Source organism: Cyprinodon tularosa, unplaced genomic scaffold (genome assembly GCF_016077235.1).
Source record: "Cyprinodon tularosa strain WSP-4 unplaced genomic scaffold, ASM1607723v1 ctg1277, whole genome shotgun sequence".
NCBI classification, from domain to species: Eukaryota; Metazoa; Chordata; class Actinopteri; order Cyprinodontiformes; family Cyprinodontidae; genus Cyprinodon; species Cyprinodon tularosa.
In genome coordinates, this window is record NW_024038089.1 from 42,043 (window position 1) to 65,779 (window position 23,737).

Below are 23,737 nucleotides of genomic sequence, written 5' to 3' on the forward strand. Positions count from 1 at the left end.
ACCAATGTTAGCTTCTCCTGTCTGCTGATAATCTGGACCAATGTTAGCTTCTCGTGTCTGCTGATAATCTGGACCAATGTTAGCTTTTCCTGTCTGCTGATAATCTGGACCAATGTTAGCTTTTCCTGTCTGCTGATAATCTGGACCAATGTTAGCTTCTCCTGTCTGCTGATAATCTGGACCAATGTTAGCTTTTCCTGTCTGCTGATAATCTGGACCAATGTTAGCTTCTCCTGTCTGCTGATAATCTGGACCAATATTAGCTTTTCCTGTCTGCTGATAATCTGGACCAATGTTAGCTTCTCCTGTCTGCTGATAATCTGGACCAATGTTAGCTTCTCCTGTCTGCTGATAATCTGGACCAATGTTAGCTTTTCCTGTCTGCTGATAATCTGGACCAATGTTAGCTTCTCCTGTCTGCTGATAATCTGGACCAATGTTAGCTTCTCCTGTCTGCTGATAATCTGGACCAATGTTAGCTTTTCCTGCTTGCTGATAATCTGGACCAATGTTAGCTTCTCCTGTCTGCTGATAACCTGGACCAATGTTAGCTTCTCTTGTCTGCTGATAATCTGGACCAATGTTAGCTTCTCCTGTCTGCTGATAATCTGGACCAATATTAGCTTTTCCTGTCTGCTGATAATCTGGACCAATGTTAGCTTCTCCTGTCTGCTGATAATCTGGACCAATGTTAGCTTTTCCTGCTTGCTGATAATCTGGACCAATGTTAGCTTTTCCTGCTTGCTGATAATCTGGACCAATGTTAGCTTCTCTTGTCTGCTGATAATTTGGACCAATATTAGTTTCTCCTGTCTGCTGATAATCTGGACCAATGTTAGCCTTTCCTGCTTGCTGATAATCTGGACCATTATTAGCTTCTCCTGTCTGCTGATAATCTGGACCAATGATAGCTTCTCCTGTCTGCTGATAATCTGGACCAATATTAGCTTCTCCTGTCTGCTGATAATCTGGACCAATATTAGCTTTTCCTGCCTGCTGATAATCTGGACCAATATTAGCTTTTCCTGCCTGCTGATAATCTGGACCAATGTTAGCTTTTCCTGTCTACTGATAATCTGGACCAATGTTAGCTTCTCTTGTCTGCTGATAATCTGGACCAATGTTAGCGTCTCCTGTCTGCTGATAATCTGGACCAATATTAGCTTCTCCTGTCTGCTGATAATCTGGACCATTATTAGCTTCTCCTGTCTGCTGATAATCTGGACCAATGTTAGCTTCTCGTGTCTGCTGATAATCTGGACCAATGTTAGCTTTTCCTGTCTGCTGATAATCTGGACCAATGTTAGCTTTTCCTGTCTGCTGATAATCTGGACCAATGTTAGCTTCTCCTGTCTGCTGATAATCTGGACCAATGTTAGCTTTTCCTGTCTGCTGATAATCTGGACCAATGTTAGCTTCTCCTGTCTGCTGATAATCTGGACCAATGTTAGCTTCTCCTGTCTGCTGATAATCTGGACCAATATTAGCTTTTCCTGCCTGCTGATAATCTGGACCAATGTTAGCTTTTCCTGTCTACTGATAATCTGGACCAATGTTAGCTTCTCTTGTCTGCTGATAATCTGGACCAATGTTAGCGTCTCCTGTCTGCTGATAATCTGGACCAATATTAGCTTCTCCTGTCTGCTGATAATCTGGACCATTATTAGCTTCTCCTGTCTGCTGATAATCTGGACCAATGTTAGCTTCTCGTGTCTGCTGATAATCTGGACCAATGTTAGCTTTTCCTGTCTGCTGATAATCTGGACCAATGTTAGCTTTTCCTGTCTGCTGATAATCTGGACCAATGTTAGCTTCTCCTGTCTGCTGATAATCTGGACCAATGTTAGCTTTTCCTGTCTGCTGATAATCTGGACCAATGTTAGCTTCTCCTGTCTGCTGATAATCTGGACCAATGTTAGCTTCTCCTGTCTGCTGATAATCTGGACCAATATTAGCTTCTCCTGTCTGCTGATAATCTGGGCCAATATTAGCTTCTCCTGTAGCGGCTGATTAAAGAAAGCGCTGGTGGATTGGTCGCTGCGTACAGCAGCCCCGCCATGAGCTCACCTGAAGCACACGCAGCGCTGCTCCCTCCATCTGCAGCCATTGCTCATCTTTCATTTGATCTGTTAGTAAATATTTATTTTTGGTTTACATATTTCTGATCATTGTTTCATTCTTATGTAATCAGAGGAAGAAAAAGGAAGATTGGCTTTACGTAGAGAGAAGCCGATCCATGTGAGCAGATTCACCAACTAAACATCAACTGATTTACTCTGATGCTTCGTTTTCCTGCAGCTCGGACCGCATCGTTTGGAAGCAGCCGAGTCCTGCAGCGCTGCCGTCTTTCACCATGTGTGCCGGGACCATGAGCAGAGCCTCCTGATTGGTCCATTTCTATTCAACGTTTTCATTTTAACGCTCTTTAAAGGGATAATCTTTCATACTATATCTGTTTAGTTATTTAAAAAGGACATTGAAGAAAACGCTTTTCCTACAGATCTGGGGACTGATTTTCATTTATCCTCTAAACATAAAACAGTAAACCTTAAAGGAGGAAAGGTGCGGGTGGTTTCCCTTAGTTACCATGAATGAACATCATCTTGGGACAATCTTTGAGGACCAGGTCGGTGATCCCACAGTTGGTCAGAGTGATGCCCACCAGGTTCTTACTCTTCAGGGACAAAACCTGTTCGAGAACAAGAAGAAGGAAATGTCATTAAAGAAGGTCAGCCATGTTGTAAACGCAGCGAGATGTCAGCCCTCCCCTTTAATCAGCTGTTTCCTCAGCTGTGCCTCCTGCTAACGTTCATTGATAACAGGTTGAGCTAAAACAATCAGCCGTTCAGTTTGGGAGCTGAATCAGAGGTCCTGCTGATGTCCTGCAGTGGGGGGGAAAGTATTTGCGCCCTTCCTGATCTGTCTTTGTTCCATGCTGATCAAAGCTCTCATTGCTGTTGAAACCTTCGTGGCCCAGTGAGGAGGAGCGGTGATGGCGGGTAGGGCCGCCGCCGGCAGCAACAGCTGGAATCAGGCGGAGGTGAAAATTTGCAGGGAGTCTCTTCCAGATGTGGAGGAGATTTTGTTGCCTTTCAGCCACGAGACGTTTGAAGGTCAGGTTCCCGCATTTCAACAAGATTCAGCTCAGGACTTTGACTAGGCCACTCCAAGCCAGCCGCTCTGCAGGTGTTTAGGATCGTGATGCTGCTGAAGAACCACAGATGGTTCAGCTTGATGTTCTTCTTCAGAACGCCTGGTTCCAAGCAGCCCTCAGATCGTCACGCTTCGTTTGATCGGTCCTTTTCCGGACGCTTACTTTGGAGCTTTGGTCCAGTCATCCACGGCAGATTTCCCCTGAAGTCTGGGGCATCATGCAGAGGTGTTCTGGAGAACCGGAGATGATGTTTTTGGACCCGACACTCTGCCTCCCAGCCTTCTTCTCATAGTGGGGGGCGTGACCTCCGATCTTGACCTGCAGCTCCTTGGATGCTGAGGGACCTTTCCAGGCTTCTTTGTTGATTGCCAGGTGCCATCAGAAGGAGAACTCACTATGACCAGAACCCAGAGAGACACCAGAGGATGCCAAGGCCCCCAAGAGGATGCCGGGGCCCCAGAGGATGCCAAGGCCCCCAGAGGATGCAGGGGGCCCCTAGTATGCTTACATCAGAAACCCACAGAAACTAAAGGCACAATCTTCTACCTGGGCTTTGGAACCGTTATGTCCAAAAGAAACATGGTGGTAATAAAACCAAAGCTCAGCTGAACCTTTAGCTTCTTAGGCTGCGTCCGACCGTCCGCCCTGACCACTACATCCCTCCATCACTATAGAGAGCGGGGATTATATAGTGAACTCTATAGTGAGCTCAGCTAACTGACCGTTCAGACAGATGATCACTACCTTTAGCTCCCGGTTGGCCTCATAACGCTGCCTCCTAACATGGAGCCTGCGCCATCTTTGATATCTATCACCGCTGTCAGGAAGCAGCAGCCGTAGGCAACGGCGGGTCGCTGTAACAACAAATCCCATGATGCTTTGCGAGAAGCGCTCTCCTAGCAAAGCATCATGGGATATATCTGCTCATCTAGTGACCATGGATGATCACTACTTTTCAAGGTGCATTGTGGGAAGTTTCAAGTCCTTTACTTTTTCATCTAGTAGATGTTGGTGTCACTACCTGATCCGTCCTGGAAGCACGACCCGTTCTACGCATGCGCCAACAGATATACATCAGAGTTTCCATAAGTAATGTAGTTATGGTTCTAAAATTATTAATTTCTCTCCTTAACTCTAACGAATGCTAATACTCATCTTTAGAAAATATTTTATGACTTTTTCTGAGATCAGTTTGATGCTTTTTCCATTTTCTCCATTAAACAGCTTCTCTGACATCATCATGGGACACGCTCAGAGCAATAAATCTGATTAAATCACTTTTATCTGCATTCTAGTTTTTTCTCTCTTTAGATTACGCACCATATAGCATAAGGTTAACATGAAAGGAAAACATTAAACTCATAAAGACTAGACTTATGTTTAAATCCAAAGGATTTTAATGCATTTATTTTCTCAGAAAATACATTTAAAACCTTTAATATATTATAGTTTAGTACGCTTAATATTTTTAAGGAGGGAAAAACATAATTTAGGTCTTTTTAACAAAATAAAATGGAGGGCAACCCAGATGAATATGTGGATGATTATGAGCTGACAGCGCATGGGAAGGACGGATCAGGTCATGACAGTGTCCAATGAACATGGTGTAGCCACTATACAGGGATGAGGGCGGACATTCAGACACAACCAAAGATTCTCCTCAGACATAGTTTGATGGTCCTTCGAATGGAGATGATCTAAATAATGACCATCTAGCGCGGTGCTGTCTGTGTACCTGTTCGTGGTCATCCTCAGTGACCGGGTCAGAGGTGCTGGTAGATTTGTCCGCCATCCGTTTCCTTCTAACGGCGGCTTGAGGCTTGGCTTTGGAAATATCTGCAAGGATTAGCCAAAGGGTAACCGTTAGCGCCGGCCTAAATAAAACACACTACAGCTTCAAATCTAAGGTTTTTACTTCCGCTAGCGGACACTTATTAACAACATTTAAATCATGAACATTAAAACAACAACAGGCGGATTCACAGATGCTAACGACGGCCTTCTGAGCTTTAAATAAAGTGGGGATAGAATGATTCTATAAGGTATCTGGTCCTTAAGGTCTCTGAATGGGTGTGTAACATCGGTTGGGCTGAAAATAGCATATTTTCTGTTCTATGAGCTCTAATGCAGCCTGATTTAAAGCCCTAGAATGAAACGACAGGTTTTCTTCCTGTTATGGTTTGATCATGGATATTTAGATGAGCTGTGCTGCTGAGCAAAGACACATCATAGCAACAAGCACTCACTCACTGAAACATCAGATTGTTGATATGGTAGGGTGACCAGACGGCCTCTTTATCCCCGACATGTCCTACTTTTCAGACCTAAAAAAATGTCTGGGGGGAATTTGGAAATTGTCCTGTATTTTGGTGGACTACAGTGCAGCAGAACCGAGCCGTGAGCTCCGGGGCTGGGAGCCAGCGGGGGACAGAGCGCCTGAACCTGACCCGGTGACAGTAGCCGTGGCCCTGTACTCCCCCCCCCCCCGGCCGCCGGGGTTCTCGGACCGTCCTCGGAGCTCACGGCTCGGTTCAATGCCCGGTCTGGTCCAGTCAGGAGCCCAGCAGCCCCTCCCCCTCTTTTTCAGAAACCCATATCTGGTCACCATAGATATGCTAGCATTGCTATGAACAGCTTAGCGACAGAATCATCCTTCCAGTTTGCGCTTGCGATGGCCTTACGATGGGAACAGCCCCTCGTTTCAGAGAAACAAGTTCTGCTTTGAACCGTCCAACATTTTGAAAGCTGTCTTTGGTAAAATGTTTAGAGCAAATGAACAGCTGAGCATCAAACTTTGCAGAGATCTTCTGATAGACTAAAATAATCCATGCCTGTCGAGCTTTAGATCCTTGGGAAGACTGAAAATGTTGCCCTTTCTCCAGTCAGCCTGGAACGCTGCAGTTATGATAGTGAACCAGTGGGCTGGTCTGGATGTACATTTCAGGGCCTGAAAAAAGTCCAGGCCAGAACCAAATAAGGCAACATTCCAGAGTTTATGTTAACTCTGTGCTTCATTTGGATTCACCCGCTTTGTGGTGGAAGGTTAGAATAGTGAGATTTGCAGAGAAAGGAGGTGCTGATCGGGTTAGAACTTCTCTGTCCGTCCATTTCACCCACTGAACTATTGTTATTCATCTATAACCATGGAAACTCACCGACTCTTTAAACCTTTATTACAACCACTTTCTTAAAACAGGATCTGCCTCAGACAACAGCTCTGAGTGGTTAGGGTCAACACTCAGTAAATCAATCAGTCATTCACTAAATCAGTCAGTCACTGAATCAGTCAGTCAGTCAGTAAATCAGTCAGTGAGTAAATCAGTCCGTCAGTCAGTCAGTAAATCAGTCAGTCAGTCAGTCAGTAAATCAGTCAGTCAGTCAGTCAGTAAATCAGTCCATCGGTCAGTCAGTAAATCAGTCAGTAAATCAGTCAGAGTGTTTCCAGAGAGGGTTTCCATAGGTTCTCAGCAGTCAGAGCCTCTCTGCTCATTGATTAGTACCTGGTTCTGGTTCCCAGGACTCTGCAGACGTGGTGATGCAGGATCTAGTTAAAGGCCGCCTTGGAATGAAGTTCTGACAGCCCTCATTATGCTGGGAACAATCCAGTCCAGCCATGGCGGGCTCTCTGCTTCGCTGTCGTTCCTGCGGCGTCCCACTGGAAGCGCATCCTGATGGTGGGTTTCTGCTGCTGCCGGATCCTCTCCTCGCTGTGGGACCGTCTCCTGTCTGCAGGTCAGATCTATGACATGTAGATCCACCAGTCCTTCCACAGCCAGTAGATCTGTCAGCGGTGGGGCTGCAGGTGTTCCTGTCAGCATTCCTCCCAAATCCCTGCGTGTGTCCAGGAGCCGTTCCAGCTCCTACCCTGCTCACAGATCCCGTTATGGGCCTGGTCCTGCAGCTGGATGCCGCTCCGCTGCTGCCGGTGCTTTGGACCGACCCACCGTCAGCCCTTTGCCTCGCCGCGCCCCCCTCCATCTCACAGCCCTTTTCTTTAGCTGCGGATCTCCTGCAGGTCTCTGTAGCAGCCTTTACGTCTGCCTTGATCTGTTCGCTGGTTACCTGACAGCTCTTCTCACAGGTGCCCTGCGACACCAAAGCCTTTCCTTGATCACAGACAGCAGCTCCTTTGGAACGTCGAAGAGGAGTCTTTCCTTTACCTGGGAAGGAAGAAATGAGCACAAAGGAGGTTGAACACCTATAATCCACAGAGAGGACAGAGAAACATTTAATGTGTAGAGTTTAGAGGCTGAAAGGTGCAAACACTCTGCAAACACAAAAAGATTAACACATGGAAAGGGAACATCCTGCGTGAAGCAAACTAACATTTAGTTAAAGCTCCTTTATCTGCTGCCTTTTAAAGTCAGCCGTTGACAACTATATGAAGAAATAAAGTTTTTAGATGTACAGAGTTCTTCCAACCCTGAATAAAACCAGCTGCTCTTAAAGGGAAGCCCCCTGTCCTGTCCTTAGAGAGGGGTCGCTGTCACCGTGCAGATTAGCTGCTGAAAGATCCACTTTGTTTACAGGGCAGGCGCAGCGTGGCTACGGTCAGGGCTTCCAGGAGCGGCGGGTAGAGTCAGCTCTATTAAGAATAAACAGGACGCTCATTCAGAGGGCGTTTGGAGGAAGGAAATGTTCCCTGGCTGCTCTTTGCCAGAATGGTTAGGACTAACTATTGGTCAGAGGGTAAAACAGCAACTAACGGCCCCGTGAAAGGCCGTGACCAGTGGGATTATTCTATGAAGGTCAATTTGTTTCAAAACTATTAGTGCGTTGTAAGTGTGAATTTGAAGTTGTAGAGAGTTACATTCTTAGTTTTGTATTTATAGACTTAAAAAAAATGTCCCATGTACAATTGTTTTTTTGTTTTTGTTTTTTTATACCTGTTCAGATTTTAAGCACAAGTACACAAATTCTGTTCTACAAGTTGCACATTAAAACTTTTTACATTCTCAGTTTTTGCTCCATATGGTCCAGAACTATTGTTGCTAAACTATTTGTGCATTGTAACGCTGGTTTTTCGTAACTGTAGATTTTTTTAATCTGTCACAATTACAAAAAAGTTACACCTCTTAAAAAAAAAGTGCAAGTACACAAACTGTGTTCTATGAGTTGCAGAACACAGTTGTGAGACAGCCCCCTGCTGTCCAATCAAGGGTACTACCCATAAGTCACGGATCAGTTTTACTGGTGGGACATTTGTGTCCAAAGTGAAAATGAAGGCGTGACGTGTAAAGTTGAATTTGTGACTCCCAGCAGCAGATTCCTGCAGTTGTTTTCACTGATTTATATTTGGAATAAAATAATAAGGAATAAAATATTTTTTCCCAAGATTTGTTTTAGATCAACTGTAGCAAAAGTGAATGGAAGACATCTTTGATGTGCAACTCACAGAACACAGTTTGTGTTCTTGCACTCAAGAATTTGAAGAGGTGTAACTTTTTTGTAATTGTGGCAGATTAAAAAAATATACAGTCACAAAACACCAGCGTTACAATAAACAAATAGTTTTGAAGCCAAATACCCTTCATGTTATTCTGCTGAGGAGCTGCAGACGTCTGCAGCGCAACCAGTCCAGCTGCCTTCTACAAACCTTTCCCACAGGAAGTTGGCTGCTGCAGACAGGCAGGTGGCATTAGCCTGGAAACAAGCCCCTCCTCCTCCTCAGAGTCAGAGTCTGAGACGGCCAGAGGAAGCTGAGGAGCGCCAGCAGCGGCTCTTCCCGCCTGGTTCAGACCGCTGGGACCTGCAGGACAAAGGCCAGAAAATATCCAACAGGTTTGGAGTCTAAACTTTAAAATGAGAATCCAAGGAGAAGAAATGCTGCGAACCTGCCTGCTCCTGATCGGGAGGCTGCGATGTTCCCGCTTGACTGATGTTTTCGATCCCCATTCCTCCTTCCGCCTCCTTCAGGTCTATGTGAGGCTCTATCTCCATTTTCTCCTCCTCAAATATCACCTCCCCTGCTTCAGCTTCATCTTCTTCCTGCAAACCATTTATCTCCAGGGGCTCTAGGAGGTGAAACCAAAACCAGAGGATTGTTCATGGTAGAGCTAGACAGACGCTCCATCAGTCATTAATGCTTCCCATGGCTCACCATCAGCCTGCTGCCTTTGGTTGTTATTGATGTTGTTGACAGGAGGAGCAGGAGGAGCAGGAGGAGGAGCAGCAGGAGGCACGTTGGCCTCATTAGGGTGATGGTGCTGGTTGTTGTCATTGCTGGCATTCTGGTTAGACACCAGCGCAGAGGACACACCGATGCCAGTTCCTGCGCTCAGCCCCACCCTGGCACAGCCCTGGGAAAAACAAACACACGCTTCTGAGGACCGTCCATTCACTCCCATTGAAAAACAATCACACCCTTCTGAGGACCGTCCATTCACTCCCATTGAAAAACAAACACACCCTTCTGAGGACCGTCCATCCACTCCCATTGAAAAACACACCCTTCTGACCCCCAGATTCCACATACTACGTCAGCGCTCCGCTCCGCTGACGTACGTCGTGCGGAGCGCTTGTCTTTCATGGAAATCAATGAGAGCTGTTCCACATCCACCGCTACTCCTCCGCACGTCTCCGTCCATGTACATCTTCTCCTTCCGTCACCGACAAAATACGAAGCCCAGCTATTTTTTGCTCCGCTCCGGTCCGGCCAGGTCAAGATCCGCGATAACAATCGCACCAAACAGGAAAAAGAACATCGAGAAATTCCGGTTCGTTTATTTTATACCGAGGGACTTAAACTTTAATCAAATCCATTCAAAAGAAATTTCTTATTACAGGAATTAAAAGAGAGGCTGAGTTGGGGAGTAGAGAACAAACAAAGTTCATTCAAAAAAAGCAATTTTAAATTATCCTAGTTATCCCCGTTACAAAAATCTACAACAAAAAAATATTTGGGCAGAAACTGAACATATGCTGGATGATGGTGGGATTTTTTTAATATGTCATATTAAATTAAGCGCTCACAGGGTTCATACAGGAATGAGGGACTCTAATTTAATGCTATTAGAAATGATTTTAATGCCATCAACAAGAACCATGTACACGTGTTATTAGTGTACATGAAATATGAAGGAGCTGCAAGCAGAGTTCCATGACTCCTGTATGTATGTAAACACACACACAAACACACACACACACACACGTATATAAATATTCACTAGCTTTTTCTCCGCCTCGAGCTTCCTTTCCGAACATACGGCTTTATGATCAGTTCCACGCAAATTAATAGCGATATAATATATCTGACGGAATTGTTTTTATAAACATTTTTTTTATTAAGGAATTATAAATGCCATGATAAACATATTTAATTATTTTAGTACCAATTAAGGCCTTAATAAAAAAAAATTAGTTAATTTCCGCATGTTTTGCTGCTTTGAATTTAATCACCTGGCGCATGCCCTCTACAATCTCCAAGGAACTCAGAGCGGAGCGGACGGGAGCCACAGCGGAGGATGTATGCTTTGCTTTGTGCAGGCGGTCTGGAGCGCAGCGGGGCGGAGCGCTGACGGAGTATGAGGGATTTCGTGGTGAGGACCGCCCATCCACTCGCATTCAAAACAATCACACCCTTCTGAGGACCGTCCATCCACTTCAATTCAAAAACAATCACATCCTTCTGGATTTTGAAGTCTACCTTGGGCGGCTCTCTGAACATTTGGTCCAAACAGATGAACTCCAGGGAGGGTAATAACTCCACGAAGTGGCAGAAGGACTCCAGCTTGATAGCGTGGCAACGAACTAATGTCAGGTCAACCAGGCGGCTCCATCTGGAGTGATCTGAGAACAGACGGCGTCAGCAGTGACCCACATGGCACAGGGATCAAACATGTCTGCCACGGGAAGCCCAGGTTTACCTGTGATCCACTGATGAGGGTTATGGAGGTGAGGACAGTTGTAGATGAGCAGGTATTTAATGTTGGTGAACACCTCGTTCACCACCTTAATGCCGATGTCTGTGATTATGCCAGGGTTCTCCACCACATCAGCCAGACCATATTTAACCAGCTCCAGGTGACTCATCTTACCTGCGTTGACAGCAGATAACAGCTGTGAAATGGATTATTAGACTGTGTTTTTTCTTGATTAATTCAATGTAACACTGTTCTATTCTTAATGAAAAGAAGCAGTATTCTTCTGTAGGTTAGATAAGGGAGAAACAGAGATAAACATGTCCTTATCATTTTCACAGTCCTGTTTCTAGATGAACGGAAACCAGTGGTCTGAAATGAACTAAAGTAGGAAGACTGGTTGTTTGTGTGTGTGGAGTCTCCTTATAAGCAGGGGTGGGTTGTTGAACACCTCAGAATCACACTCAGAGCTGTATGCAGCTGTTTTGTTTCATTCTCCTCTGCAAAGTAAAATAAAACCTTTTCTTCTAGGGATGCACGATATTGGGATTTTGGCCGATATCCGATATGCCGATATTTTAAAACTCATGTAGCCGATAACCGATATCGATACCGATGTTAAAGCTGGACAAAAATAAGTAGTCATTGAAAATAGCAGTTTTGTTATCCATTTCTGACACTTTGAAAAATAATAAACTCAAATATATTTTCATATGCTGATATCAAATAGATTTTTAAAAACGCGGTATCGATCTATTTTACTTTCAAAATCTCGTGAAATTTCATCGTTCTGTTACAAACTCTCGTGATATTTTGCAAATTCTTGTGAGATTTTGTTAGTAAAATAGATCGATATCGCGTCAATATATCAACATATAAAAATATGGCAAAATTTCGTGAATTTTCAGGGGATTTGGTAGCATAACGATGACATATAGCAATATTTCATTAGTAAAAGAGATTGATATGGTGTTTTTAAATGGCAATATATCAGCATATGAAGATATTGGGATATTTTAATGTATCAATATTTTTTCCCTCGTCTTTAGAAGTTTTTAAGTCTGTAAAAAAGAAGTTTTTGAGGAAGAAGAAGTTGTAGTATTAATTTTTTTTTTTAATAGACTTTAGAATCTCAGAAGCTGATCAAATATCGGGTTAAATATCGGTGGGGGGGGGCCGATGTCCGATATTCAGTTTTAAGGCCGATACCGATAGGGGGCCGATTATATCGTGCATCCCTATTTTCTTCCTTGAATATCAACTCTCAGCGCTCATTTTTACTCCACACAACACATAGATCTTTCACACGGTTACCCTGGAAACCAACACTTTATACAACCGGAATAGATCCGTCTGCTTCTAACTGAACACCTGCCTTCATCATTTAATAATCTGTCCTCACTGTTTGGAACTAGAGGCCTGCGTGGGACAGATTTTCCAGTCCCGCTCCCGCAAAGATTATGATTTCCAGCCCCGCTCCCGCCCGCAATTCCCACGTTAGCCAACTGCTCAAGGCAATTCGTGTCATTAGTTTGAGGAATTAAACAGGCAGCGCTTAGCTGAGCACATTACTGGACGATTATTCACCGCATGGTGCGTTAGGAGGCACGAGCTGCTGCTTCACAGCAATACCCAACTAACCTACCAGAATCTACTGAGGATATTAATATATTGTGCATAATCTTATATGCTACTCATCATCACGTTCATGTATGAAATAAAGACTAGCTAAATGTGAAATGTTTATAAATATTTTTACAATTATATAATTCCTGCTCTTAGTGGGTCGCTCTGTCAACGAAAGGCAGATTTAAGAGTCTTTATCCTCCAGTTAATTATTAATCGATTACTGGATTAGTTTACAATTATTTCAATAATTGATTAATCGGATTAATCATTTCAGCCCCAAAGGAACAGACACCTGACGCTGCACGGCTGCTGCACGGCTGATGCACGGCTTTTAATTGCCTGATCTAACCCTGGAAGCGTTCTGGTTGGTGGAAGTGCTGATTGTGCACCGGGGAAAGGTTACAAACATTGTAGGAGGAAATCGTCCACGTATCCCAGGTGGAGCGTCTCAAACTGAGGGAACTCAAGCTCGGCCATTTTGAGAGCTGAAAAGACCCCGTCTTTAGTGAGTGAAGGCTGGATCCGCAGCTCATGAAGCCTGCAAAGCAAAAAAGATGGAGTCTAAATTATTCATCTGATGAAACCAACAGCCATAAATTATAAACCTGATGACATTTTATGTGTTGGCTCCCTCTACTGGCAGCAATGTTGCTGCTATAAACAGGAAGTGACTCAGTGGAATATGTGGAACTAAAGGAACCAGACATGTTCACAAGTCATTTTTTACAAGTCCAAGCCAACTCTCAAGTCTATTTTGAGGCACTTTTCTCTAACCTGTGAAGGTTTGAACATCAACCCCACTGAGAACGGAAGAAATAAAAATGGAGGCTGTGAGGGGTTGATTCTATAGGTCCAGTTAGCAAAGAATGACAGGATGTTTAGGAACAGGAACCGTTTGGCTGCTAGCGGTAGCTAGGGACTTAAAGGAATAGTACACCCAAAACATGATTAGCCTTCATTTTCTACTCACCCCCATGCTGAACAACACTCTGGAGTACTTTTTTGATATCTCAAATGCATCTGGAGATCTGGGAGGCTTCTTGCTGTCTGCTGACATTCAAATAATGGAGGTCTATGGTGACCGAGACAGAAAGGTCCATAAAAGTCCACAAAAAACGTGTTAATATTCCTCCATACTGCTCGTCCAATGTATTCCAAGTGTCCTGAGTGGGTAGCGTCCATAATTTACTCGAAACGAAGTCATTTAGAATGTTTTTAGAGCATAAACAGTAGTGTATAGGATTTCCTGAAAGCGCGCACATGCGCGTTCATGACACTACGGAAGCCGCGGCAGACCAAACCAGATGAAAGTGCGCATTCAGCGTCTGCTCTGCCAATAATGCAAGCGTAGAAGAAGAAATGTGCTGTTTACCTGTGCAAAGAAAGAAACAACGAAAGAAAAATGTCTGAGGACTTCAGTGTTGAGGAAGAGCAGGAGTTCTTTGCCGAGCTGAATGCGCTGGATTGGTCTGCCGGCTTCCGTAGCGTTGTGAACGCGCATGTGCGCGCTTTCAGGAAATCCTATACACTACTGTTTATGCTCTAAAAACATTCTAAATGACTTCGTTTCGAGTAAATTCTGGATGCTACCCACTCAGGACACTTGGAATACATTGGACGAGCAGTATGGAGGAATATTGACACGTTTTTTATGGACCTTTCTGCCTCGGGCGCTGGGCACCTCCATTATTTGAATGTCAGCAGACAGCAAGAAGCCTCCCAGATCTCCAGATGCATTTGAGATATCAAAAAAGTACTCCAGAGTGTTGTTCAGCATGGGGGTGAGTAGAAAATGAAGGCTAATCATGTTTTGGGTGTACTATTCCTTTAAGGAGGTCTCTATGCTAACTGAATCGTCCTGCTTCCTGGTCCCAGCTCCTTCCTCACTGCTGGCACTATTCAGACAGGACTGATTATGGCGAGCGCTCCTCTGCTGCAGAGCTTTGAGGCCTAATTGATCCTAATCTAGGATGTAATAAGCTGAATGATTCCTGTTCAGTAAAGGCTGTTCAGTTTTCTTCTCTGCCTGCATCATCTCAGTGGACCCTGGTTTACCCTCGCTTCGTGTCCTTCGCCATCATCACACCCAGGCCCTGATTTGTTAACGTAAAGCCAATGGACAACCATTCAGACGGCTGATTTGTCTATTTTATCACAGGAAATTCTGTCCTTCACTTCGCTGACCGCTGATTGGCTCCTGATGATGCCTTGAAACATGAAAATGACTGGCTGCAGAATGACAGGGTGTGGTTGGTGAACTATAACCCAACAGACAGGATTCAGCTGATTGGTTTCATCTGGAAAAAGAAAAAAACTTCAACGGTTCTTCCCTGGAAATGAACCCGCCTACAGTGGGATCGTTTACCTGCGGGCGGCGGTGATGATGAGGTAGCCAAGGTCCACTTCCAGGGCGTTCTTGCAAGCTCCAAAAACGATAGTGTGAAGGTTTCTGAATCCTCCTGGATGGAAAACAACAACCAGCAGAATGAAAGGCAGCGTGAAGAGAGATAAACACACAGGTTTATTTTCGCAGCGTCTTCTCACTGAAAACACAAAGGTTTCCATGGTTTCCCACGGCTCCTCCCCTCACCCGATCTCCAGCTGTCCTCCACCACATGCTGGATCAGGCCGCCCAGGAAGGGAACCCTCACCAGCTCCAGCTGCTCCAGGTTCCGGGCTGACGCCAAGCCGGTGACCAGCGGGACGTATTTCAGCGAGTTGGTGGGCCCCGCACAGTTCCTCATCACAAAGGACCTCAGGTTGACGCACAGGAAGTCCTTAAACGGCTGAGGCTTGGTCAGACGGACCCACTTCAGGTAGAGGTGGCGCAGCATCGACACACAGGGGATCTCTGGGACGTTCACGCCTGAAACATTTCAGCCAGACTCAGCTGCGGCGCTCAGAACGTTAGATCAGACTTCCTGTCCCACTCACCCACTAGATGAAGCGTCTGGAGCTTGGCCGTTACTGGGATGGTGAGTTTATTCTCTGCAGGGATGGGAAACGCTCCGTTACGGTTGCGAAACTTTCCCAGAATGTGAACCTGAGGCATATATTTCCAGATGGCCTCCACCAGCTCCAGATGAGACGTCTCCACACCCTGAAAGCAGCAGAGCTTAGGTCACCTGCTCCACGGACAGAAACACTGAAGGAAAGAGCAACATTCACCCTGATCATTATCAATATCATAATCTAGCTCCTACAGCCTGAATCATTAAAACCATGATTAGATAAATCCAGGTTTGGGCTGAGACACTAGGGCGCCTTCAGACACCACGTGCAGCGTTTGACCCAAAGGTCAAAGGTCAGGGTATTAATCTCTGACCACAGCGTGAGAAGGACCTCTGCTACACGGCACTGAGCAAAGCGTGGCGTTGTAAAGGATAAACACGGGAATGCTCCGTCCTTTGAATCTAAACGCAGAGCTTTGATCTCCTCATGAGGCTCCAGATCCAGCAGGAAGGAGCGTTTCTCACCAGCAGGGTGGGACACGCTTGCAGTGCCTCTAGGACTCCAGGAATACTGAAAGCCTCGTAACCTCTGACCCGCCTCCTCTCCAGGTAGCGAGGGTGGAGGCCATACAGCTGCTCCAAGTCAGGCATCTTCTTCAACAGGGTGGAAAAGCTGCGGTCTGTGAAACCTAAGCAGGAGAAGAACATGAAGAGCTGTTCATCAACAGGCTCCATTAGATTCATGTTCATCACCACAGAAAAAAAGCTGATGGATTTTTGGAAAACCAGGCTGGTCCAACGAAGCACAGAGAATATTTCCCTATAAAGAAGGAAGCTGCAAATAAAGACACAAGCTGCTGGCTGAAAGCCAGAAACCCTGACAGCTAACCCTAACAGCTAACCATAGCAGCTAACCCTGACAGCTAACCCTGGCAGCTAACCATGGCAGCTAACCATGGCAGCTAACCATGGCAGCTAACCATGGCAGCTAACCCGGGCAGCTAACCATGACAGCTAACCCTGAGAGCTAACCATGACAGCTAACCCTGACAGCTAAACCTGACAGCCAACCCTGATAGCTAACCCTGGCAGCTAACCATGGCAGCTAACCCTGACAGCTAACCCTGACAGCTAACCCTGACAGCCAACCCTGATAGCTAACCCTGGCAGCTAACCATGGCAGCTAACCCTGACAGCTAACCCTGACAGCTAACCCTGACAGCCAACCCTGACAGCCAACCCTGACAGCTAACCCTGACAGCTAACCCTGACAGCTAACCCTGACAGCCAACCCTGATAGCTAACCCTGGCAGCTAACCATGGCAGCTAACCCTGACAGCTAACCCTGACAGCTAACCCTGACAGCTAACCCTGACAGCCAACCCTGATAGCTAACCCTGGCAGCTAACCATGGCAGCCAACCCTGATAGCTAACCCTAACAGCTAACCCTGACAGCCAACCCTGATAGCTAACCCTGGCAGCTAACCCTGACAGCTAACCCTGACAGCTAACCCTGACAGCTAACCCTGACAGCCAACCCTGATAGCTAACCCTGGCAGCTAACCATGGCAGCTAACCATGGCAGCTAACCATGGCAGCTAACCATGACAGCTAACCCTGAGAGCTAACCATGACAGCTAACCGTGACAGCTAAACCTGAGAGCTAACCATGGCAGCTAACCCTGACAGCTAACCCTAACAGCTAACCCTGACAGCTAACCCTGAGAGCTAACCCTGGCAGCTAACCCTGACAGCTAACCCTAACAGCTAACCCTGACAGCTAACCCTGAGAGCTAACCATGGCAGCTAACCCTGACAGCTAACCATGACAGCTAACCCTGACAGCTAACCCTGACAGCTAATCATAGTAGCTAACCCTGAAAGCCAACCCTGACAGCTAACCATAGCAGCTAACCCTGACAGCTAACCCTTACAGCTAACCCTGACAGCTAACCATAGCAGCTAACCCTGACAGCTAACCCTGACAGCTAACCCTGACAGCTAATCATAGTAGCTAACCCTGAAAGCCAACCCTGACAGCTAACCATAGCAGCTAACCCTGACAGCTAACCCTTACAGCTAACCCTGACAGCTAACCCTGAGAGCCAACCCTGAGAGCTAACCATGGCAGCTAACCCTGAGAGCTAACCATGGCAGCTAACCCTGAGAGCTAACCATGGCAGCTAACCCTGACAGCTAACCCTGACAGCTAACCCTGACAGCTAACCATGACAGTTAACCCTGACAGCTAACCATGACAGCTAACCCTGATGGCTAGATGTAACAGCTAACCGTTGCGGCGTCCGGAATGACGAGCACAGCTGCGGACGTTTAAAAGGTAGAAACAGAAACCTGTCGACTTCAATCAGTCTCAGCTGTTGGTTTTACCTGAAGGCATGTACTCCCACCAGCGGCCCGCACACAGATCCACCACCTTGATGACCCTCAGGTAGAGGCTGACGGCTTCTCTGAGCTTCCTGGACAAACATTCCATACACATGATGTCCTTCATGGGAAGGTACCTGAAATAGAACAGCAATCTCCCATTAAAGGCTGCTTCAACGCAAAACCCTGGCCGAGCGTATGCTTAGAAATCAGATTAGAACAGCTGGCTGCTTTAATCTGGATCAGGTTAGAGCAGCTGGCCGCTTTAATCTGGCCCAGATTAGAACAGCTGGCTGCTTTAATCTGGACCAGATTAGAACAGCTAGCTGCTTTAATCCTGACCAGATTAGAACAGCTAGCTGCTTTAATCCTGACCAGATTAGAACAGCTAGCTGCTTTAATCCTGACCAGATTAGAACAGCTAGCTGCTTTAATCCTGACCAGATTAGAACAGCTAGCCACTTTAATCCTGACCAGATTAGAACAGCTGGCCGCTTTAATCTGGACAAGATTAGAACAGCTGGCCGCTTTAATCCTGACCAGATTAGAACATCTGGCGCTTTAATCTGGACCAGATTAGAACATCTGGCCGCTTTAATCTGGACCAGATTAGAACATCTGGCCGCTTTAATCTGGACCAGATTAGAACATCTGGCCGCTTTAATCTGGACCAGATTGGAACAGCTGGCCGCTTTAATCTGGACCAGATTAGAACAGCTGGCCGCTTTAATCTGGACCAGATTAGAACAGCTGGCTGCTTTCATCTGGACCAGATTGGAACAGCTGGCTGCTTTCATCTGGACCAGATTACAACAGCTAGCCGCTTTAATCTGGACCAGATTAGAACAGCTGGCTGCTTTAATCTGCCAAAGGCTAATCTGGGATTATCTCTCTCTCTGTTTCTGTAGCCTAGCAGTTTATGACGTTGGTCAGATGTTCTCCCAGCGTCTTTTGCTCTCAGGTCTAACATGATGAGAGGAGAGTCTGGCTGAAACGCTAAGGCAGGAAGAAAGAGAGGCTACCTGAATATATGACAGAGGACCTCATGGGAGAGCTCGTTGATGTAGTCCTTCCTCTCAGGCCGATCCTCCACACTACTGCCCCCTATGGGCTGAAGCTTGGACGTCTTCCTCCGTGGTCCCATGGCTTCCTGGGCACAAACACAAAGGCTGAAGCTCCCATGCAGAGAGAACAGAGACCTCTACTCTGATCAAACCAGCTGATCACTGAGCAGCATAGCTAAGGTACTACAGTACTGTAGTGCTACAGCAGACCGAACACAAATGGAACCGCCGACCGATCCCAGGCGGAGCCGCAGACCGAACCCAAGCGCAACCGCAGACCGAAACCAAACGGAACCGCAGACCGATCCCAGGCGGAACCGCAGACCGATCCCAGGCGGAACCGCAGACCGATCCCAGGCGGAACCGCAGACCGATCCCAGGCGGAACCACAGACCCAACCGAAACAGAAACGCAGACCGAACCCAAGCGAAGACGCAGACTGAACCCAAACGGAACCACAGACCTAACCCAAATGGAACTGGAACCCAAACGGAACCGGAACCGGAGACCGAACCCAACAGAACCGCAGACTGAACCTAAACAGAACCTCAGACCGAACCCAAACGGAACCGCAGACTGAACCCAAACAGAACCTCAGACCGAACCCAAATGGAAACGCAGACCGAACCCAAACAGAACCGGATCCCAAACGGAACCGCAGACCGAACCCAAGCGGAACCACAGACCGAAACCAAACGGAACCGCAGACGAACCCAAACAGAACCGCAGACCGATCCCAGGCGGAACCGCAGACGGATCCCAGGCGGAACCGCAGACCGATCCCAGGCAGAACCACAGACTGAATCCAAGCGGAACCGCAGACCCAACCGAAACGGAAACGCAGACCGAACCCAAGCGAAGACGCAGACTGAACCCAACCGGAACCACAGACCTAACCCAAATGGAACTGGAACCCAAACGGAACCGGAGACCGAACCCAACAGAACCGCAGACTGAACCTAAACAGAACCTCAGACCGAACCCAAATGGAAACGCAGACCGAACCCAAACAGAACCGGATCCCAAACGGAACCGCAGACCGAACCCAAGCGGAACCGCAGACCGAAACCAAACGGAACCGCAGACGAACCCAAACGGAACCGCAGACCGATCCCAGGCGGAACCGCAGACGGATCCCAGGCGGAACCGCAGACCGATCCCAGGCAGAACCACAGACTGAATCCAAGCGGAACCGCAGATCCAACCGAAACGGAAACGCAGACCGAACCCAAGCGAAGACGCAGACTGAACCCAAACGGAACCACAGACCTAACCCAAATGGAACTGGAACCCAAACGGAACCGGAGACCGAACCCAACAGAACCGCAGACTGATCCTAAACAGAACCTCAGACCGAACCCAAACGGAACCGCAGACTGAACCCAAACAGAACCTCAGACCGAACCCAAATGGAAACGCAGACCGAACCCAAACAGAACCGGATCCCAAACGGAACCGCAGACCGAACCCAAGCGGAACCACAGACTGAACCCAAACGGAAACGCAGACCGAACCCGAACAGAACCGGAGACCGAACCCAAACGGAGAAGCAGACTAAACCCAAACGGAACCACAGACCTAACCCAAATGGAACTGGAAAACAAGCGGAACCGGAGACCGAACCACAGACCGAACCCAAATGGAACCACAGACCGAACCCAAACGGAACCGCAGACCGAACCACAGACGAACCCAAATGGAACCGCAGACCGAACCCAAACAGAACCATAGACCGAACCCAAACAGAACCACAGACCGAACCTAAACAACCACAGACCGAACCCAAACAACCACAGACCGAACCCAAACAACCACAGACCGAACCCAAACAACCACAGACCGAACCCAAACAGAACCACAGACCTAACCCAAATGGAACTGGAAAACAAGCGGAACCGGAGACCGAACCACAGACCGAACCCAAATGGAACCACAGACCGAACCCAAACGGAACCGCAGACCGAACCACAGACCGAACCCAAATGGAACCGCAGACCGACCCAAACAGAACCGCAGACCGAACCTAAACAACAGCAGACCGAACCCAAACAACCACAGACCGAACCCAAACAGAACCACAGACCGAACCCAAACAGAACCACAGACCGAACCCAAACAGAACCATAGACCGAACCCAAACAGAACCGCAGACCGAACCTAAACAACCACAGACCGAACCCAAACAACCACAGACCGAACCCAAACAACCACAGACCGAACCCAAACAGAACCACAGACCGAACCCAAACAGAACCGCAGACCGAATCCAAACAGAACCATAGACCGAACCCAAACAGAACCGCAGACCGAACCCAAACAACCACAGACCGAACCCAAACAGAACCACAGACCGAACCCAAACAGAACCGCAGACCGAACCCAAACAACCACAGACCGAACCCAAACAGAACCACAGACCGAACCCAAACAGAACCACAGACCGAACCAGAACTAAAACCGTGTCCAGCTTCACATCCCCCCACTGGTGTTCAGAACCAAATAAAGGCTTCACTGAGCAGCACTGAACTGGACCGAACCTTTCAGAACTTTCTAGAACCAGGGCAGAAGGAGACGGAGCTTCAAACTGACCTGGACTCGGTGTCCCAGAAGCTAAACAGCAGCAGAGAGCTGATCCAGGAGCCTGAAGGAGCCTCTGAAGCTGCTGTTGATGCTTCTTCTTCTTCTCTTCCTGTCCTCCGTTACTTCCGGTTCGCGCATGCGCACATGTTTCTAAACCTTTATTTATAAACAAGCAGAAATACAATTCAAACAGATAATAAAGGATGTAGAGAAACATAAAGATAATTTAAATTAGGAAGGACAGCTGGAGCAACAACAGAAGCCAGTCTTTAGTGACGTCATAATTTCTTTCTTAATAAGGAGAAATTATTTTTCAATAATTAAAGTATTTTTCTCTTTTGTTTGGAGCAATGACCATATTTTCCCATAGATAAAATGATATTGTGAACTATTTCAGTGCAGCTGTAGATGACCTAGAAGCTGACAGGAAGTGATTGGATCATTGATCCTTTAAACCCGGAAGTCTGACAGATTGCTTTTTTTTTCTTTTATTAAGTCAACAAACATTTACATGGAAAAATACTCTCAGAGAGGATAGCAAAGGTGTACATGAATAGATAAAGATAAACTACAATGAAAGAAAAACAACTAACAGGGGATTTATCTCAGCAAACATTTAAAACAAACATAGTCAGAGCCATAGAAATAATAAAAACAAAAAGGTGAACGCACCTAGAACAGCAGATGTTTGGAGAAATCAAGTCTTAATTTTTTTGGCATATTTGTCATTTTTTTTTATCTTTTTAAGAGAAGAAAAATAGATTTTAAAGATATTGATAAACCAGTAAAAGGGAGGTTTAGAATTTCTCCATTTAGCAGAGTGATCTGATATTTACCCAACAGCAGGAGGACAATAATAGTATCAGAAACAGGCTGGGGAAGATGGTCCATATAAAAAATGACATCATTTAGTGCCAAAGGGGGGACATCATTCATTTTTAAAGAAATCCAATCTTTCAACTCTTCCCAGAAGCGGTGTGTAGTAGGACAGAGGGAAAACATATGTTCGACTGTTTCACTATTATTATTACAAAAGGAACATTAATCCACCTCAAAACCACATCTTTTTCTTTAAAATTCTTCCACAGGATAAATTTTCTTTATAACTTTAAAATGTGTTTCTTTGACTTTAGGTAAAATAGGCCGTTTAACAAATTCTGAGAATGCCTTATCGACTGTATCTGAGTTAACAGGAATATCTCTCTTCCACGTAAATCAATCATAATCATGAAATTTTCTGAATTTATTATTACATTTTTCTTCAAGCAAATTGCATTGTGAAATCAACAGACTGGGCAATATTGGTGGGTAATTATTATATATCCTAGAGTTTTTTATTAATTGAATTAAAGGCAGTGGAATTGATTTACCGTACACAATTCTCTTATAGAACAATTAACATTATATATTTGTTAAAAATCTGAATAATTTATAATATTGCTGTTATCATCCAATAAATCAGTAACATAAATAATGTCTTTGTTAAACCATTCCTTTTTGAAGATAGATTTGTTATTAATTGTTATTACTCTATTGTTCCATAGAGTTGAGCTATGGGGAGAAAAGCTGTGGCTGAAAATCATTTTCCAATAATGAAAAATCTGCTTGTGAAAGTTGGACAGCTTGGTTGGAATCATGTTTATCTCAAAGTCACATTTTAGAATAAAGTCTAAACCTCCTAATTTATCAAATAATGATCTTGGAATGTGATCCCACATAGAATTTGGGTGCAGCATATTAGATTTCTGACAGGTTTCGCATCCAGTAGAGAAGGCTGATCCATTATTTCCTGATTTTATTCAATTAAAGAAGTAAAAACAATGGAGAGTTTCACACTGAGAACAAAAAACTGATGAAAACTGAAGGAAAAGTTTTAAAGGAAATATTTTGTCATTGAATAAATTAAAGATAAATTGACATTTTGAAAATTATTTCTGGGGTAAAATATTTATTTACTTTGAAATGTTGTTTTGCATTTTCTCCAAAATCCTATTTCTCTGTGTGATCTGCTTGGGGAGCAGGCTGCAGCTCATTGGTGGAAACAGACTTTAAATCCCAGCAGGTTGCAGCTGTGATGGTCAGAGGCAGACATGTCCACCCACCCAAATACAGAA

At 45.7% G+C, this 23,737-nt stretch overlaps 1 protein-coding gene across 3 annotated transcripts in view; it reads right to left on the bottom strand.

Moving 5' to 3' along the window:
- fbxo38 (F-box protein 38) overlaps nucleotides 1–21,753 on the bottom strand; it is a 36,493-nt gene extending 14,740 nt beyond the window's left edge. For 2 of the 3 annotated variants that reach the window (XR_005279979.1, XM_038276818.1), the window contains exons 1-16: nucleotides 21,633–21,752; nucleotides 19,002–19,129; nucleotides 17,983–18,116; nucleotides 16,119–16,282; nucleotides 15,577–15,742; nucleotides 15,233–15,508; nucleotides 15,008–15,101; nucleotides 13,050–13,180; nucleotides 11,020–11,190; nucleotides 10,800–10,942; nucleotides 9,255–9,453; nucleotides 8,989–9,168; nucleotides 8,751–8,903; nucleotides 6,655–7,314; nucleotides 4,890–4,990; nucleotides 2,587–2,689 (exon numbers count right to left, since the gene is read on the bottom strand). Coding sequence is in view for 2 of the 3 variants with exons in the window: in XM_038276818.1 (XP_038132746.1) it covers nucleotides 2,587–2,689; nucleotides 4,890–4,990; nucleotides 6,655–7,314; nucleotides 8,751–8,903; nucleotides 8,989–9,168; nucleotides 9,255–9,453; nucleotides 10,800–10,942; nucleotides 11,020–11,190; nucleotides 13,050–13,180; nucleotides 15,008–15,101; nucleotides 15,233–15,508; nucleotides 15,577–15,742; nucleotides 16,119–16,282; nucleotides 17,983–18,116; nucleotides 19,002–19,123 (2,797 nt within the window). In the remaining variant the exon portion in view is untranslated. Of the gene's footprint in view, nucleotides 1–2,586; nucleotides 2,690–4,889; nucleotides 4,991–6,654; nucleotides 7,315–8,750; nucleotides 8,904–8,988; nucleotides 9,169–9,254; nucleotides 9,454–10,799; nucleotides 10,943–11,019; nucleotides 11,191–13,049; nucleotides 13,181–15,007; nucleotides 15,102–15,232; nucleotides 15,509–15,576; nucleotides 15,743–16,118; nucleotides 16,283–17,982; nucleotides 18,117–19,001; nucleotides 19,130–21,632 lie in introns of all 3 variants that reach the window. The other variant, XM_038276819.1, reaches the window with a different exon arrangement.
- Between the last annotated feature and the right edge of the window lie 1,984 nt (nucleotides 21,754–23,737).